At 23.2% G+C, this 20,150-nt stretch overlaps 8 protein-coding genes across 8 annotated transcripts; 2 read left to right on the forward strand and 6 right to left on the reverse strand.

Moving 5' to 3' along the window:
• Positions 1-27: 27 nt before the first annotated feature.
• Positions 28-2,498, reverse strand: DDB_G0287287 (hypothetical protein; the record flags this gene model as incomplete). Its single annotated transcript, XM_632211.1, has 4 exons — positions 28-644; positions 684-705; positions 805-2,389; positions 2,464-2,498. 4 exons carry the CDS (start codon positions 2,496-2,498, stop codon positions 28-30), a joined length of 2,259 nt encoding a protein of 752 aa, XP_637303.1.
• DDB_G0287275 (hypothetical protein) lies at positions 2,421-7,814 on the forward strand (the record flags this gene model as incomplete). Its single annotated transcript, XM_632212.1, has 5 exons — positions 2,421-2,439; positions 3,483-3,761; positions 3,900-7,002; positions 7,103-7,455; positions 7,567-7,814. The coding sequence occupies 5 exons, from the start codon at positions 2,421-2,423 to the stop codon at positions 7,812-7,814; spliced, it is 4,002 nt and encodes a 1,333-aa protein (XP_637304.1).
• A 106-nt stretch (positions 7,815-7,920) lies between these two features.
• On the reverse strand, positions 7,921-8,934 carry DDB_G0287277 (NAD-dependent epimerase/dehydratase family protein; the record flags this gene model as incomplete). Its single annotated transcript, XM_632213.1, has 1 exon — positions 7,921-8,934. One exon carries the CDS (start codon positions 8,932-8,934, stop codon positions 7,921-7,923), a length of 1,014 nt encoding a protein of 337 aa, XP_637305.1.
• Positions 8,935-9,273: 339 nt separating this feature from the next.
• Positions 9,274-9,602, reverse strand: DDB_G0287279 (hypothetical protein; the record flags this gene model as incomplete). Its single annotated transcript, XM_632214.1, has 2 exons — positions 9,274-9,321; positions 9,408-9,602. The coding sequence occupies 2 exons, from the start codon at positions 9,600-9,602 to the stop codon at positions 9,274-9,276; spliced, it is 243 nt and encodes an 80-aa protein (XP_637306.1).
• Positions 9,603-9,866: 264 nt separating this feature from the next.
• Positions 9,867-11,236, reverse strand: DDB_G0287281 (citrate synthase; the record flags this gene model as incomplete). Its single annotated transcript, XM_632215.1, has 2 exons — positions 9,867-11,050; positions 11,167-11,236. 2 exons carry the CDS (start codon positions 11,234-11,236, stop codon positions 9,867-9,869), a joined length of 1,254 nt encoding a protein of 417 aa, XP_637307.1.
• A 717-nt stretch (positions 11,237-11,953) lies between these two features.
• Positions 11,954-16,610, forward strand: DDB_G0287289 (hypothetical protein; the record flags this gene model as incomplete). Its single annotated transcript, XM_632216.1, has 3 exons — positions 11,954-12,750; positions 12,876-13,345; positions 13,459-16,610. The coding sequence occupies 3 exons, from the start codon at positions 11,954-11,956 to the stop codon at positions 16,608-16,610; spliced, it is 4,419 nt and encodes a 1,472-aa protein (XP_637308.1).
• Positions 16,611-17,118: 508 nt separating this feature from the next.
• DDB_G0287283 (hypothetical protein) lies at positions 17,119-17,271 on the reverse strand (the record flags this gene model as incomplete). Its single annotated transcript, XM_632217.1, has 1 exon — positions 17,119-17,271. One exon carries the CDS (start codon positions 17,269-17,271, stop codon positions 17,119-17,121), a length of 153 nt encoding a protein of 50 aa, XP_637309.1.
• Positions 17,272-17,612: 341 nt separating this feature from the next.
• gol (hypothetical protein) lies at positions 17,613-19,561 on the reverse strand (the record flags this gene model as incomplete). Its single annotated transcript, XM_632218.1, has 3 exons — positions 17,613-18,486; positions 18,603-18,866; positions 18,960-19,561. The coding sequence occupies 3 exons, from the start codon at positions 19,559-19,561 to the stop codon at positions 17,613-17,615; spliced, it is 1,740 nt and encodes a 579-aa protein (XP_637310.1).
• Positions 19,562-20,150: the final 589 nt, after the last annotated feature.

A 20,150-nucleotide genomic window follows, 5' to 3' on the forward strand; every position in this document is an offset into this window, starting at 1 on the left:
TTTTATTTTATTTTATTTTATTTAATTTTATTTAATTGATTTTAAAATTGATAAATTTAAAGGAATATAAATTAATGATAAAAATGGGAATAAGAGTGTTGAGTATTGGTCATATTGTTTAATAATTGTTAATAAAAATATGAAAACATTTTGATCATTTAAAATGTAATGACTGAATAAATATAAAATAACTGGTGGTGAAAATAATAATAACAAAGAATAAACTATTAATTTCTTAATTGTTAAAATTAATTTTCTAATTATATTATTAATATTAATATTATTTAAATTATTATTTATATTATTATTATCATCTAAATTATTATTATTATTATTAATATTATTTGTAATTTGAGAAATAAAACAAAGTGGTATTGATAAAATTGAAGCAAAAGTACAAAATGAAAAATTTAATAATGACATTGTTGTAATGAAAATTAAAATTGGTAAATTACTAAAAACAAAAAAACTATTTGAACCACTCTTTAAATGATTTCTATTACTATTTGTAATAATTTGAGAATAATCGTTATTATTATTATTATTATTATTATCATCTGCTGCTGCTGTTGCTGATTTTGATTCTTTAAAAGTTTTAATTGGTTCATTCTTTGGATAAAACATTTTATCTAAAATTGGTAAAACTATTAAAAATAAAATAAAATATGAAAAGCCAAAAATACCAAATAATCCAATAATTTCAAACTAAAATAAAATAAAATAAAATAAAAATAAATAATTAATAATTATTATCTTTTTTTTTTTTTTTTTTTTTTAAAAAAAAAATAAATTATATATATTTACATTTGATAAATAATTTAAAATTATTGAAGTTGCATTTGTAAAAGTTTGAGGTAATGAAAATAATGAAATACCAATTAATTGAAATAAAGCTACAATAGTTATAGAGTAAACAATATCTTTTGGTGTATCTAAACATTCAAATGTACCTAATTCTTCAAATAAATTCTTTTTCTTTTTCAAAGCTGCTGTTGTTTCAGTTGTGGTGGTGGTTGAAGTTGTAGTAGTTTTAGTTGATTTTGGTGTGAAAATAGTTGGAGAAGTGAAAATATTTGAAAGTGAAATTAATAAATAAATTACACCAAATGCAAGAGGTGATATGATTAATCCGATTGAAATCATATATTCACCAATTGAAATATAATGAAATGGTGATGGTAATAGATAGTAATAAAAGGATTGATGTAATTTCTCCAAAAGATTATTTAATGATCTAATCGTACCAATTAATACTCTTGCACCCATAGTTGAACTAACACCTGATACACCCAATGTGATGGCATCAATATGATATTTATTGAATAGACCATGATCACCAGTTGGTATACCAATTGCTTGATTTAACATGAAACGTGCCAATGTTCTATGTTCAGCTGGTATGAAAAGTAATTCATCATTTTTATTCATAGAGGATGGTGATAATAACATACTCTTTGAATAACCTTCCCTCTTTGCTAATCTACCAACAGTATTAATTAAATCAAGATTTGGTAATTGACCATTCGATCCTTCTGCCAATACATAAACATGATCACTTTGATATTTTTTATTTGATACTTCAATATTAATTGCTGCTTGAATTGCACCTGCTCTTGGGAAATAATTATTATTTATAAAATCATTATTATTATCATTGTTATTATTATTATTATTATTAATATCTTTAGAAATCATAGTTGAATCATGATAATCATGTAACCAACTCTTTAAACCAATATTATTATCACTTGAAGATTGTTCTAAAAATGTATCAGAAATTACTAATATTAAATCTTTTGCTAACCAAATATTACCTTTCTTATGTAAATATTGCATAATGGTTAAAGCAACACCAACTGATGATTCAGTACTTGATGATGATGATGATGATGATGATGTTGTAGCTGTTGATGATGATGATTCATCTGATGAATTAAATGAAGTTGATAATACAATTGATTCTCTTCCATCGGATTTTGGTGCTCTTAATACTGAATAAACATTATATCCTTGTCGTTTAATTTGATTACTATTATTGAAAGTATTATTTGTTGCTGTTGTTGATGATGATAATGGTATATTATATCTATGAATATATGATTCAATACCAATATCTTTTAATTGTTCAATTAACCATTGAGAACATGATTTTGATCTTTCGTATGGATCAATCTTTACTTTTTTACCATGTAAACTTTGATGAAGTTTATTATATCTTGCTAGATGATTTTGAAATCCATTTGAAAATTGATGAACTTTTGAGCCATCACTATAATCGAATGTGACCCTTGCTGTACCTGGCATCAATGCATTCTCTGACATATAGGTATTATGTGCATTCTTTGGATAATAATATATAGATACTATACCTCCAATATATAATAATATACTTTTATAATTTAATAATAAAAATATTAGAAATGAGAATAACAAATATATGTTTGTGTAAAGTTGATTACATACCCAAGTAAATATATGATTTTAGTTTTTTTAATCATAATAATATTATAATATAGGATAAAAAAAAAAAAAAAAATAAAATAAATAAAATTTATCCTTTGTCAAATTGAAATTAAAAAAAAAAAAAAAAAAAAAAAAAATAAAATTAAAAAAAAAAAAATTAAATTAATTTTTTTTTTTTTTTTTTTTTTAATTTTAATTTTTTTTTTTTTTTTTTTTTTTTGTTCTAAAATTGATGTTCACAAGAATAAACAATTGACTTTTTTTAAAGCCAAACAAAACTAAATATCTCAAGAATGGTATAATATGGTAAAAAAATTAGAGAATTAAATAAAAAAAAAAAAAGTAACATTTTATTTAACAATTTTAAGTTTAAGATACCAAGATTTATTTTTTTTTTTTAAAAATAAAAAATTTAAAAAAAATAGATTCTAAAAAAAAAAAAATTTTAGATTTCTCAAAAGAAATTTTTTTTTTTTTTTTTTTTTTTTTTTTTGGATCTAAAAAATAAAAGCTATTGAATTTGCTGTTCGTTCTATTCTTGTTTCTTTTCATTCTTTGCAGGCTTTTTAATTTTTTTTTTTGGTTTTGGAAATTTTTTAAAAAAAAAGAAACAAAAAAAATAAAATAATAATTTTTTTTTTAATTTTAGTTTGAAACTAAATATCTTTTTTTCAAATAAAAAACGCAAAAAGCTTGTCACTTTTTTTACAATTTTATTTTTTTTTATTTTTTTTTATTTTTTTTATAATATTTTTTTTTTTATAAAAAAACCCAAAAAACAAAAAAAAAAAAAAATAAAACAAATCAATAAAATAAAAAAAAAAAAAAAAAAAAAAAAAGGTACATAAATGTATCCTCGATTTGTTTTATTTCTGTTTATAGTTTTTAATTTTTATTATATAATTTTTGCAGATGATCCTAAAAGTAAAATTTTTTTTTTCCCCCACTACACACTTAAATCTCAAAAAAAAAAAAAAAAAAAAAAAAAATAAATATCTAATTCTGTTTAAATTATACAGTACCAAAAATTATATCATCAAAACTTTTAGGTAATGGATCATATTCAAATTCACCAACGCAATGTTTACAAAGGGTTTATGAACTTGTTGAAAAAAATGGTTACAGTATTGTGGCAACACAAGATTATTCAATTGTTACAGAAAATTCAACACATTCCCTTTTACTAGCCTCATATTTTTCAAATGTTGATACTACTGGTGTTTACTGTGATTTAGTTTTAAATAGAAATAATGTAGATCAAATAACCTTAAAGAGTTTATTTCCAATTGACTGTTCAGGTATTTAAAATATATTTTTATTATTATTTTTTTTTTTTTTCTTTAATTATTTATATTATTTATTTAATTATTTTATTTATTAATATTTTATTATTTAAACAAATTGAATATTTTTTTTAAAAAAAAAAAAAAAAAAAGGACCACCACATCCATTACAATTTAATATTAATGGTACAAAATTTATTATTTCATTTAGTGGTGGTATTGGAAGTAGTTCATTAAGTTTTAAAATTTTTGGGTTAAAAAAAGATTTACTATCAATTTCATGTAGAGTCTTAGAAGGACCATTTATGTGTGATTTTTCAGTTGATGATTTAAGAAATGCTATATTTAAAGTAGTGATTTATCATGATGTTAATTCAAGATCAAAATCAACGATAACTAAATTTGCATTAGTGGATTCTTTATCAAGATCATCAGAGTTTAGTTTGGACATTTTAAGTGATTATCATTATGTTACCGATTCTAATGATATTTTAAACTACCAAGTATATCCATTACCACCAACTGGTTCAGAGTATTTATCAATTCCAACAAATATTATAAAAACTGTTGGATCATTTTCATCAAAGAGACCAAATATAATGTCATCGATTGGTTCTGTAGTATTTTTCGTATACAATTTCGATGGTAATTTATATAATTATATATCAAAGTTTCCGTCTCTTAATTATGGTCTTACAGGAACCTATGAATTTGGTGTATATGGTAGTTTGGAAAAAAATGTGATCACACGAAAAAGATTACCAAACTCTTTACCAACTTGTATTGGGGAAACCATTGAATTCCTTATCATTGATAGCGCCACTAATTCATCTATGATTGAATTCCAATGTCAATCCAATCAAGCATCACCACCAAATTTTGTAGATACAATTTCCATTTATCCAAATCTAGTTTACTTTTCTTCACCTTATGGAATGGGTGAGGGAAATGAAAAAGATTATAAATTTAAGTTATCAACATTGGTACCAAAATATTCAACACGTATCAGTGGAGCTTTTTTACTTTCAAGCAAAACATTTTTTCCAATGGGTATACCACCAAGAGATAATACATTACCAATTGATACAAAACCACCATCAATAGAGTCTGTAGAATATATTCGACTACCAAATTCAGTAATTATTATTAGAGTTCATATTAAAGATGATATATCAGGTTTTAAGAAAATGTTACTTGGTAATTCATTGATTGGAGTATCGGATTTAGTATCGGGTGATTTAAATGATGGTTATTATGAAGCTCAATTAACAATTCGTACATATCCTCAAGTTTCAGTACAATTATTCGATAGGGTTGGTAATGAATTTAATCCAAATTCAGATTTTGCAAATCCTTTCATTGGTATGGATTATCAATTCCCAAGTGAGCCATCATTAATTTCGACTTTTCTCGATATTAATACATTTTATTTCGATAAGAATGATATTGATCTTAGTAATTTTGGTTCAGTTGTAACGGTTTATATAAATTATGAAAATTCATCACCAGAACAAGTGCCATTCTTTGTAGTATTATTAACAGGTGAATGGTTAATAAATAAAGACATAACGCAATATCCAATGTCATGGGATTCAAATTTAAAAACTTTTAAAAAAAAGTTTTATTTACCACCAAGATTAAATACTGGCAATATTGAATATCAATTATTTGTTTCACCATTAAATATTGGTAGGGAAACACTTTATTCTAAATTTGGTAAAGCTGCTTTGCTTAGAGTAAAATCAACTCTATCAGATGAAATGCCACCAATTGTAAGTAAAGCTTATTTCAATGTTAACTCTCTAACATTGAATAAAGGTGATAGTGTTTTGGTTTCATTATTCTTAGAAATCGATGATCCAATCAATGGTTTAAAGAATGGTTCATTATCAATCTCTTCAGATTTCGATTCAATCAATGGTTATCATTTTCAATTTGATCCAACAAGTTCAATCAATAGAAGTCCATACTATGGTATCTATCAATTTTCATTCAAATTAACTGGTAATTGTAGAAGTCAAATCTTTTCAATTCAATCATTAGAGTTAATAGATAGATCCGATCATTTCTCTACAACGATCAATGCTTATTCGTTGAGTCCATTATTTAAAATTAATGATTTACCAACTTTAAATGTAACTTGTAATAATCCATTAGATAGTGTACCACCATTCATTCATTCATTAACTCTCTCAAGATCATCAATTGGTACCAATAGTACTAATAGAGGTATTGTTATTGATTTAGTTATAAATGATACAGACTCTGGTGTTTCTCAAAAACATATACCATTTATTTATTTCGATGATTCTGAAAGTAATCAATTCATTGCTAGACCAATTATAATCCCAGAGAAATCCACATCAAATTCAGTTCATTTTAGATTAGAAACAACTTTACCCTTTAAAATGGGTGCTGATACTGGTACTTTTATTTCAGTTTATGGTATCTATGATAATCATTTAAATATTAATGGTTACTCAAGTTCAGATTTATTAAATATTAGTATTCAATCAATTATTGAAACTCAATTACCAGAAACACCAATTTTAGAATCTTACTCAAGTGTTTTAATGTCTGGTTCAAGTTTTTTCGTTTATGGTAATAGATTAGGTACAGATTCTTCAATTGTAATTGTAATGATTGATTTCTTGGATGGAAATGGTTATAAAGTTGTAAATTATGAATCTAGACTTGGTTCAGCTATTAAAGTTGGTTTTGTAACACCATATTTAAATGAGAAATCATTTTTCATTAAAGTTATCGTTGATTCAAATCAGTCCAATGAATTATTAGTTATACCAATTCCATTTTTAGAATCACCAAATTCTGAAGAAACTTTAAAAAACTATTGTGAAGGTACTTGTGGTTATCCTGAAAGAGGTTATTGTCCAACCGATTTAAGTGGTTGTGTTTGTAATTCACCATTTAGTGGTAAAAGTTGTTCAGAAGTTTCAAGTGGTACAGAAATTAAACCAGGTGAAAAACCTGACATTATTTCAAATCATACAGATGGTGGTGGTGAAACTTTTTCTTATTCAATTGAAATTTTAGAATTAATAGAATATGGTTTGATTGGTAATGTTGTAAATAGAATTAAATTTGATAAATGGACATTTAATAATTTATCAACAAGTGATTTACCACAATATGTTTATTCAACAAATTTCATTTATAATTCAGTTTCAACCAATATAAATGTTTTTATTAAATATTTTAAAAAAAGAGATCAAGTTTATTTTGCAAATCGTTTATTGTAAATATTTTCTTTTTAAAAAAAAATTAATATATATACAATAATAATATTTATTAAATTTTTTTTTTTTTTTTTTTTTTTTTTTTTTTTAATTAATTAGGGATATGGCAGAAGGAACAATTAAATATCAAGTTGAAATGAGTAATTATCAATTTGCATCACGTATAAATTCATTATCATTAGTAATGAGAACAACAATTAATTCTAATCAAGAGAATAGATGTGTTGTTAAAGCTCAAGGTAATTCATCAATTTCATCTGATTTTGTTCAAATTCAAGTTAATGGTATTTCAATTTTTGGAAAATTAATTAAATTGGCAATTATTGATCAAAAAATTCAACAAGTATCAAATACAATATCACAAACTTTAGATGGTTATAGTGAATTAAAAACTGGTTCATATATTCAAATTAATTTACCATATTATTCAAAATCAGTTTCATTAGATCCTGGTAAGTTTTCTAAAATTTAAAATAGAAAATAATAAAATAATAAAAATACTAATTTTTTTTTTATTTTTTATTTTTTTTTATTTTTTTTTTTTAATCATTAACAAAATTTAGATTTTTCTGTTTTATTAAACCCTGATGCAAGAGATAAATGTATTGAAGGTTCAAATGATGATTCTGGTTTAACACAATCTCAATTAGCTGGTATTATAGTTTCATGTGTATTTGCTGGTTGCGTTTTAATTTTTGTCATTTCATTAACACTTTATAAGAAATTCAAATATTCAACAATTATTATGAATATTAAAGAATTTAAAAGAGTAAAATTAATGAAAAAACAAAATGAAGTTTCAATGTCATAAAAAAAAAAAATAAAAAAAAAAAAACATATAATAATAAATAATAAATAATATATATTAAAAATGCGAATTTTAAAAATTTAAAGTAATAAAATAATAATAATAATTTTTATTGTTTTAATTTTGGATTAAAATTTTTAGAATTAATTAAGTAATTTACACAATCAGTTAAAGTAGTTTTGAGATCAATATATGGTTCAGTTAATTTTAATGGTGAAATTGAAGTTAATTTATGTTGGTGAACTTGAATTGAGGGATCAATTGGTGTTGGATCGATTTGATATTGTGGGAAAATTTCTTTAACTAATTCACCCATACCAGCAAAAGAAATTACAGTATTTGCCATTAGGTATCTTTTATGATCGAAATTTTCAGTGGATTTCAATGCTTTGATATGAGCTTTTACAACATCACGAATATCAATTAAACCAACCATTCTATTGGTCACCACTTTATCACCAATGTTCATTAGAGAATTTCTAAAAGTTGTTAAACTTGTATTTAAACTTGGATAGCCTTCAACTGGTGGACCTAATACAAAGGCAGGATTAATGATGATAATTTCAAATGATTTAACTTTATCGGCATTATTCTCCTTATAGGACCATGTTGCTTTCTCTGCTAAATATTTACTATAACTATATGGATTGGAAATGTTTGAACTATCATTCCAATCAGATTCATCATATTGTTCTTTCTTTTTCTCTAAATCAATTATTGCAGCAGTCGATGATGTAATAATCACCTTTTTAATAGTTGATTGGTGACGTGATGCAGCTTCCAATACTCTTAAATTACCTTGGATTGCTGGCTCAATGATATCACGTTGTGCATTGTCTGCTTTATAGACATAAGGTGATGCAACATGTAAAATACCTGTTGCACCTGCGAATATACTATCATAATCGGCATTTTGAAGGTCACCACTTTCGATCTCTAATTTCTTTTCTGCATTCTTTAATTCTAAAAGGAATTTATGTTTATCAACATTACTTTTATCCCTAACAATTGCAACGACCTTTTCAATTTCATCATCTAATAATAATTCTTTAATAATTGCTGATGCTATATAACCAGTTGCACCTGTAACTACAATTTTATTATTTTTTAAATGTTCAGCCATTTTTTTTTATTTACTTTTTTATTATTATTATTATTATTATTATTACTAATACTAAAATCAAAATGAAAATGAAAAAGAAAAAAAAACTTTTTTTTTTTTTTTTTTTTTTTTTTTTTTTTTTTTTGGTCAAAATTAAATTTTCTGGAAGCATGCTTCAGAACTAAAAAGATATTTATTTATACAAGGGGTTTATGTGGTAATTTTTTTTTTTTTTTTTTTTTTTTTTTTTTCTATTTTAATATTGTTTTATTCAGGTTTTTCGATTAAATGACTAAGGTTCCATTCTTTAAGTTTATCCTGTACAAAAAAAAAAAAAAAAAGAAAATAGAAAATTAATGATTAATAATTATGTGGTGTAAATTTTTTTTTTTTTTGCACAATTTTGATCTTAAATTTTAATAAATGAAAAAAAAAAAAAAAAAAAGATAAAAAAAAAAAAAAAAATATTATTATAATATATAAACCATAAATACCTTAATGCAAACTTGATATTCTTCCCATTCTTCAACACATTCCATTGTCGCATTTCCTTTTAAAAATGCAGTTGTATACCATTTATTAAAACATGCATCATGTCTTTCTTTTAATTCTTTACATAAAGTTGGATCCAACATTGGGTGTTTCTTTTCTTTATTATCTTTATTATCTTTATTATCTTTGTTTGACATTTTATTTCTATATTTATATATCTATATATTTCTCTGTTTGAATTGAAAGTAAACAATCTGAAAAAAAAAAAAAAAAAAAATTAAAAAATAAAAAAAAAAAATTTTAAAAATAAAAAAAAAAAAAAAAAAAACTAGAAAAACGAAAGATTACATGTCTTTTTTTTTTATTTTATTTTATTTTTTATTTATTTTTTAATTTTCATATGAAATTTTTTATTTTTAGATTTTTTTTTTCTTTTTTTTTTTTTTTTTTTTTTTCCAGATTTATAAATTTGAATTTGGAATTTTAAAATTATGATAATAAACCCTTTCATTAATTGGTGTAAAAGGGATAGGATCAGAACCAGTGTAAATTAAAGATGGTAATGAGTTTTTAGATTGACAACGTTGTTCAATAATATTTGCCATCCAACCAGTTGTACGAGCTATAACAGAGATTGCAGAAAATAAAAGTGTTGGTATATTTGATTGATGGAATACTGTTGCATTGTAAAAGTCAACATTTGCATGTACCTTTAAAACATCAAACATTATCTCTTCAACACGTTCTGATATTGTTTGTAATGAATTATCATCATCATCATCTTCACTATTATTATTATTATTATTATTATTATTATTATTATTATTATTATTATTATTATTATTATTATTATTATTATTTTTATTTATGATTGATAATTGTTTTGACCATTCTTTAATTATTGGTGTTCTTTGATCAAATTCATTTGAAAATCCAATGATTCTTTGATTATTGTTTATCATTTTCATTATTTTCTTATCAGCATCTTCAGGTGATTTCATTGGTTGTAATAGATACATTACAGCTTCACTACTACCACCATCATCTAATACGCCTTTCATAGTACCAATTGATGATCCAATACAACTATAAACATCTGAACCTGTTGATGCACTTAGTCTACATGAAAATGTTGATGCTGTTTCAATACCATGCTCAGCATACAATATTAATGATACATCTAATGCTTTAACATATTCTAAAATTGGTTCTTCATCTTGTTCTGTAGTGAATTTGTTATTATTATTGATATTGTTATTGTTACCTCTATTTAATAATTTTAAAAAATGTCTTGCAAAACTATCATTTACTTCAGTTAGGGTATTAATTCTAATACCATTTGATGAAAAATGATACCAATAGAATAGAATAGATGGAAATGAACCAATTAATCTATTACTAATTCTATAAATATCATTTTGTTTTGATTCTGGTGAAATCGTAGAGTAGAATGAACATGCTGTCTTTAAAACATCGATTGGATGTGCATAAATTGGTATCCTCTCTAATACTTGTTTTAATGATTCTGGTATATATCGATAATGTTGTAATTCACTACGATATTCTATTAACTCCCTCTCTGTTGGTAATTCACCATAAATTAATAAAAATGATACTTCTTCAAAACTTGATACTGCTGTTAAATCTATATTTATATATATAATTTTTTTTTTTTTTTTTGAGAAATTTTTTTTTTTTTTGGGTATTAAAAAAAAAAAAAAAAAAAAAAAAAAAAAAAAATAATAATAATAATAACGTTACCTTTTATATCATATCCTCGATAGTAAATACTATCTTCATTTACCAAACATATTTTAGATTCATTTGACATTTTATTCTTTAATATGGATAAAATAATAAAAATATAAAAAATTCTAATAAAAAAAAAAAAAAAAAAAAAAAATAAAAATAGTGTGTGGTATTTTTATTTTTATTTTTTTTATTATTATGTATACAATGAATTATTAAATAAAATTCTTTAAAAAGAAAGATTTTTTTTTTTTTTTTTTTTTTTTTTTTAATTAATTAATTTTTGATGTTCAATTTTTATAAAAAAAATTTAAAAAAAAAAAAAAACTTAAAAAAAATGTATAGAAATATAAAATTAAAAATTATAAAACAAAAGATGCAAATCATTATCATTATCATCTAAACAATACTTATTTTTTTTTGGTTTTTTTTTTTTTTTTTAAAAACCATTGTTTAGGCGATCCAAATTTTCAAATTTTCAAAAAAGGTTTTTTTAAAAAAAAAAAAAAAAAAAAAAAAAAAAATTAAAAATAAAATTAAAAATTAAAAAAATAATTGTCACCTCCAAAAAAAAAAAAAAAAAAATAAAATAAAAAAAAAAAATAAAAAGATATTTTTTTTTTTTCTATTTTTTTTTTTTAATCATATAAACATCGGCAAAATTGTATATACCCACACAAATTAAAAAATAATAATAAAATTTTTTTATTTTTTTTAAAAAAAAAAAAAAATATAAATAAACACATACATTATAAAAACTTTTTTTTTTAAAAAACTCAACATCACATGATACTATGTCATGACCGAAGTTCCTAACCAAAAACATAACGATGGTGGTGTTGGGGTCACCGTCGGTAATTTTGTCAAAGATAACGAAACTAATGTTAACAACAACAATAACATTAATGGCAAAGGAGAAAATGATAATAACAACAACAACAACAATAATACTATAATAGATGAACCAAAATTATTAAATAACAATAATAATAATATTTTAGTTATACCTTTAACAACAAATATAATAGATAATGAACTAAATCAACAAAAACAACATACACTACCACTACCATTACCACCACCACCACTACCAACACAACCACAACAAATAACACCACCATTACCTACTCAAACACAATTACCAAATAATATGTTACCATCACCAAGACCTATTCAACAACCAAAGATTAGGCAACAAACTCAACAACAACAAGCGCAAATGCAACAACTACAACTTCAAATACAACAGGAAATTCAATTACAATTACAACAACAACAGCAACAACAACTTCAACTTCAACAAAAACAAAATGAAAGTGAAATAAATGGATTGTTTTCACCAAATTTTTCATCCTCTTCTTCATCTTCATTATCAACAACTCCAAATATGCACTCACCTTTATTTAATAATAATAATAATAATAATACTACTACTACTACTACTACCACCACAACCACTACCAATTCATCAACAAATAATACAAACAGTTCAACACAAACAAAGAATGCATCGACTAATAAAATTAGTCAAGATGTTATTGGTGTTTTCGATGATACAGATACAGAATCCGAAGGTGAAGAATATCATTCAGGAAGGTATGTCATCAACTATAAAATTATAATTATAAATAATAAAAAAAGCAATAATATAATTAATAATTAACAAAATGATTAATGATAATAATAATAATAATAATAATAAATAATAATAATTACTATAGGAGTATTGATTTTTGGAATAAAGATTATAAAGATATAGCGTGGAGATGTAATTGGATAGATTTACAAATTAGAGATTTACAATACCAAAGTATGGTTTGTGATCAATTATATCATAAAGTTAGAAGATCAAAACAAAAGATAATACCTGATAATAAATCTTTGTCATCTTCAATTGATAATAATAATAATAATAATTTAAAATCAATACCAATTGAAACAATTGATCATTCAAATAATGCAATCACTTCTTCAAATATACCATATTCAAATAACGAGGAAGAACAACAAGAACAACAACAACATCCATCACAATCAATACGTACAACTTCAGTTGTCAAATTAAGAAAACCTAGAAAATTAATAAGAAGACCAACTGTAAAATTATCAGCAAAACAAATGACAACTGATTTGGAAGCTCATCCTTTATTCACTTTTCATAAAGGTTATTTTAAATTTGAAAATGCAATAAGTAAGTATTTTCATTATAGTTTTTTTTTCTTTTTTGTATTTAATCGTAATAATTAATATATATGTTTTTTTTTATTTATTTTTTATTTATTTTTTATTTTTTTATTTATTTAGAAACCAATATTATTAATGAGATGGAAATAAAATATCAAGAAAAAGAGAAACCACCAAAATTATTAACATTAAGTGAAGAAAGATTAAAACAATATATAAATTCAAATGAAGATGTTGATGTGGTGAACTTATTTGCAACTAATGAAAGTAAAAGATTAAGTGAAAAAAGAAGAGGTAGAATACCTTCTGATAAAAAAGAAAAAGTTAGTTCACACCGTTTGAAATCAGGTGATGAAATTGATGGTACATCATCATCAACAGCAACAGCAACTACAGCAACTACAACAACTACAACAACAACAACAACAACAACAACTAATAAAAAATCAAGACGTAGTAGAAGAGAAAAGAAAAAAGAAAAAGAAAGAGAAAAACAAGAAAAAGAAAAACATATAAAAACTAAAGATGAACAAAAAGATAGAGAAAAAAAAGAAAAAGCAAGAGAAAAAGAATTGGAAAAAGAAAGAAAAAGAGAAAAAGAAAGAATTAAAGAAAAAGAGAGACAAGAGAAAGAGAGATTAAAAAAAGAAAAAGAATTGGAAAAAAATAAAAAAAAAGAAAAGAAATTATTAAAAGAAAAAGAAAAAGAAATTAAAGAAAAAAAAGTAAAATTAAAAAATCAAGAAAATATTATTGAAAAAGATTTAACTATTAATAATACTACTACTAAAACTACAAAATCAAAGAAATCTTCAAGCAAAGTAAAGAAATCTGAACAAGAAGGAGTGAAACTTGAAAATGTTGAAATTGAAGATGAAGAAGTTGAAGAGGAAGAAGAAGAAGAAGAAGAAGTTGAGGATGAAGAGGAAGAGGAAGAGGAGGAGGAGGAAGAAGAAGAGGAAGAAGAAGAAGAGATCGAAGAAGTGGAGGATAATGAAGAAGAAAAAAGAAAGGAAGAGAGAAGAAGGAGAAGGAGAAAGAGAAGAATATTACGACGTCGTAAGAAATTACGTAGAAAACAGAGAAAGCGACAATTATTTTTACAAAAACAGCAACAACAGCAACTTTTACAACAACAGCAACAACAACAACAACAAAAACTTCTTCAACAACTTAAAAAAAGAGATGAATCTAATGGTTTAAGTTATAAAGAGATTATTACACCAGAATGGAGAGATATTTCATCATTTGCAAATAATGATCCATCATTACCATCACCATTATTACTCTCAAATCCACTTTTAGCTCAAGATATTAAAAATATAACAACAACAACAACAACAATAACAACATCTGAACCAATTTCAAAATTTTCAACAATAACAGAAGAAGAATTACTTATTAGACAAACAACAAATGGTATTGATGGTACACCAATGAATGGAATTGGAGAGGATAGTGAAAGTAGTGGATCTGAAATTGAACTAGATGAAGATGCAATGAAAATCATTCATGCTAGAAATGAAATTGAGGAAAAGAGAAGATTCTTTAATACAATTAAACAAATTCAAATGGAAAATCCAGTTCCATCATATAAAAGAAAGAAGGAATCTTTACCTGTAGAATTTGTAGCACCAACCGTTGAAGAGCTTTTACCATCATATCATTTCAATAAGAAATCAATTAAATTATTGGGTAAATCTTGGAATGGTGATTTCGAATATTATTCTTCAAGTGATGAAGATGATTATGATGACAGCGATGATTATGATAGTGATGATGATAATGATGATGAAGATGACGATGACTCTGATAGTGATGATGAAGATGAAAGTGATAGTGATGATTACGATAGTGAATATGATTCGGATCTTAGTGACTCTGATGATAGTGAATCAGAATCATCAGATAATGAACTTGATGGTCTCTATTCTTCTGAATCTGAAATCAATCACAATAGTAGTGGAGATGAGGATGAAATGGATGTAGAATTGAATAATCATCATATTCCTTCTAAAAATAGTAAAAATAGTAAAAAACAACCTGTAAATAATAATGTTAATAATAGTAATAATTTAAATGGAAGTAGTGGAGGTGGTAAAATTAATTCAAAACCATCAAAACAACAACCAAGAAATTCAAAAGCAAACCCACCATCAAAACAACAACCAACACCATTAAAACAACAACCAACACCATTAAAACAACAACCAACACCATTAAAACAAACAACAACACCTTCAAAAGCAACACCATCACCAAAACAACAATCACAACAACAACAACAACAACAACAACAACAACAACAACAACCACAACAACCACAGCAACCACAACAACAACAACAACAATCACCAAAACCAACACCACCATTAGTATCAACAACACCACCATTATCATCTGTTCCATTATCACCACCAACAAAAACAATTAGATCAACAAGAGGTGTTTCAAGTCTTTCAAATTCTACATCATCTTTACCAAAACAAACTAATACACCACCAATTTCAATTCTTAGTAGAAAGAGAAACCAATCACAATCATCTGTTACTGATGCACCTTTATCACCAACAACTACTGCCACCACCACCACCTCACCAAAACCAACTACAAGAAGAAAGGGTAAACTTCAAGAAACTATACCTGTTGAGGAAACAAAAATAATTGAAGAAACTAAACCTTTTGAAGAAACAGTACCAATAAAGGAAAACTCAACTACAACACCTTTAAAAAGAACTAGAAGACAAACAAAACAACAGCTTGTTAATGGAGAAACAACAACTCCATTAACAAATGGTGATAATCATGTCGAAAAAACAGATTCAAATTCAACAGATGTAAAAGTTGATCCAACTTCATGGTGGGGTGATAAACAATATAAAATTCAACCTGTAATGGAAGCGACTGTAATTAGATTTAAAAGAGTAAAAAATGATGACGGTGACGATGATGATCAAATTCAAAATAATCAAAAAAATAATAATAATAATAATAATAATAATAATAATAATAATAATAATAATAATAATAATAATAATAATAATAATAATAATAATAATAATAATAATAATAATAATAATAATAATAATAATAATAATAATAATAATAATAATAATAATAATAATAATAATAATAATAATAATAATATAAATAATATAAATAATACAGAGGATTTAGAATCAAAAATTAAAGAAACAAAATCAATAAATATTCCAATGGAAATAAGTACTAATGGTAATGATTTTCAAATGAAAGAAAAAGAAGGTGAATAATCAATCAGTAGTAATTGTGTATTTATTTATTAAAAAAAAAAAAAAAAAAAAAAAAAAAAAAAAAAAAAAAACCAATTCCAAGACAAAAAAAAAAAAATTATTTCCAAAAAAAAAAAAAAAACCTAAAATTAAAATTAAATTGGAACCTTTTTCTATGAATCTATTTATACTTGTATAAAAATAAATATAAAAAATTAAATTCTTTATTTGTATTGGGGTATTGTTTTTTTTTTTTTTGGGGGTAAAAAATAATTTATTAATTGTTGTTTACACTAACCCACACCAAGGAAAAAACGAAGTGAATATTGTTTTTTTATACTTCCCCAATTGTTTTGGGGGAAAATAATTGGGCTTCAAATAAATAAAAATATAAAAAAATAAAAAAGAAATGAAAAAAAAAAAAAAAAAAAAAAAAAAAAACCTAAAAAAATTAATTATATAAATAAATTTTATAAATTATTTAAATATATATATATAAATTTAAAAGTGTGTTTTTGAATGTTTCTTTTTATATGAAATTGACAATTTTAAAGAACAAAGGGGAACCATCTTTCCTATCGAAATTAGGAATTATTTTATCATTATCAATAACAATTACAATTGGAGTTTTTGTTATATATGTATTTTTAAATTCAAAACACTCCAACAATTTCATTGCCATAATTTTAATTCTATTAATAATAATATATTTGGTTTCTTTAGTTGCTTCTTTGTTTATTTAATGTTTGTAATATTAAAAATAAATTTTTTAAATTTATTATTTTTAAATTTTTTTATTAATACTAAAAATAATTAATTTTTAATAATAATTATTGTAAAAAGATTCTTAAAATAGAAATTCAAAAAAAAAAAAAAAAAAAAAAAAAAAAAAAAAAAAAAAATCCAAATAAACTTTATTATTGTTTAAGACTTTGACTCTTGAAGTAATTATTAAAATCCAAAAAAAAAAAAAAGTAAAATAATTTATTGTAAAAAGATTAGATTTTTTTTTTTTAATAAATTTTATTCTGGAGATTCAGCAATAACGAAATCATTTGAGAAACCTGGTATACCTTTACTTGATGGCCAACGAGTTAATTTGACAGAATCAGCTACAACAGTTTTTGAAGGGTCAATACCTCTATTTGAAAGTGAAATAATTGGTTGATTACCAGCAACAATGAAAAAACTATCTAATCTTATCCATCTTGCACCATAATGAACTTGATCCACAGGGAAATAGTAGATCATACCGTCACCAGGCTCAACTTTATAGGATACAGATGTATGAAGATCACCATTTGGGAACCATACACATACTTCATATAAACCAGTTACATTGATAGTGAACGACCAAGTTACGGTACTAGTTGGAGTGACACCACCTGAAATATATAGAAAACTATTATTATAAGCTTGAATTGAAGTATCCAATGTCCAAGGTGCACCAGTTACAGTGCAATTCTTATCTTGAGATGTCATTACAATCTTATTTGGACATCCGATATCAATACCCAATGATCTAATCAAGTCACCAGCAAAGTTTCCTAAAATCGATGATTGATAAGGTGCATGTCCAAAATTTTCATAACCATTACTAAATATACTAAAAATCATTTCACCACCATTTGGTAATACCAAATGAGCGATTTCATTTAAATCCTTTGTACTTGATGATGTACCCAATACTGAATGTAAAGTTGTACCCGGTGGTAAACCAAAACCAATACTTGTAAATGTTGAAAAAGTTTGTCTACTTATTAAATCGGTCATATATGATTGACCTTCTGATAAAATACCTGATTTCACTAAATTCAACATTAACAATGCTGAATCATATGGACACATTTGATTATCTCCCATTAATTTTTGAATTAATCCTTCTCCCCATGTTGCACTATTTTTTACAATTAATTAATAAATAAATAAATTAATAAATTAATAAATAAATCAAACCATTATTATTATTATTATTATTATTAGTTTTTATTTATTTTTAAAATAACTACATACGTTGGACCAGAATTTGAAGGATAAAATTTATTAATTATAGTTTGATTACCTAATAAATTAAAAGAATTTAAAAATAATTCAATAGATTCTCTTTTTGTTAACCAACTTTGAAAACCTGTTGAATTTGATGTTTGAAATTCTTGATTTGGTGCATCTGTAATTATATCCATTAAAATACCTGCATGTATAGAACTCATATCATTCATCATTGGTCCTGCTGCCGTTTGTAAACAATGTGGATCATTATTTTGATTCATACACCAACTATGATAATTTTTTCAAATAATAAATAAATTAATAATTTACTCTATATATATATATATATACATAATGTATATTATTAATTATATACTTTACTTTACAGCAGCAGCTAATAAAGGTAAGAATAAAGTTTGTTGTGGATTTGAATTATTTTTACCATTAAAAGTTGCTAATTGCCAATAACCAATTGGATTTGAAACTAAAATTGCAAAATCTAATTTACTAATAGTTTGATTACCATGTATATTTAAAAGATTCTGTCTTGATTTCATTGCTAATTCTAATAAATTATCATCTTCTTTTATTACAAATGGCGATTGATTATAAATTGTATTCGAACTATCAAATGGTAAACTAAAAACTACTAAACAAACCACTATTGCCGTTATAATTAATATAACTATCATTGGTAATATCTTTTTCCTAAAATTCCATTTCTTTTTCTTTCTTAAATATATTTTACCTGTATTTGAATTATTATTATTATTATTATTATTATTATTATTATTATTATTATTATTATTATTATTTATATTATTATTATTATTATTATTATTGTTATTATTATTATTATTTACACCGATGTTATTTCTGTTATTTATATTATTTTTATTATTTCTTTGATTTATATGATTGTTATTATTATCATTATTTTCATTATTGTTTATTAATAAAGAATGTTCATTAACAGATGTCATTCTCTTTAATTTATTCGTTTATATAAAAATAATCAAAAAAGAATTACAAAAAAAAAAAAAAAAAAAATTTGACTATATATTGCAGATATTCCACAACCCTAGCTTTTTTTTTTTAAAAAATAAAATTATTTTTTTTTTTTTTTTCAAATCAATTTTCTATAAACTATTTTTTTATTATTTTTTTTTTTTTTTTTTTTTTTTTTTTTTTTTTTTTTTTTTGTTCTTTGTTCTTTTGGAAAAGTTGTTTCAAATTTATAAAAGTTAATAATTGTTTTGTAAGTGATAAAAAAAAAGTTAACAATTGTTTTTATTTTTCTTTATTTTTATATTATATATAGGTAGTGGGTGTGGTTAAATTCTAAACCACAAATTTAATCACACATAAACACCTATTATCTCTATGAGTTATTTTTTTTATATTTTATTTTAAGAAATAAATAATCCTTAATCTTTTGCAATCTTTTTTTTTTTAAAATAAATTAATAAATAAATAAATAAATAAAATAAATAAATAAATAAAATAAATAAATAAAATAAATAAATAAATAAAATGTTTAGGTTTTTTTTTTTTTTTTTTTTTTTTTTTTTT

The sequence above is a fragment of the Dictyostelium discoideum genome (assembly GCF_000004695.1).
Source record: "Dictyostelium discoideum AX4 chromosome 5 chromosome, whole genome shotgun sequence".
Lineage (NCBI taxonomy): Eukaryota > Evosea > Eumycetozoa > Dictyosteliales > Dictyosteliaceae > Dictyostelium > Dictyostelium discoideum.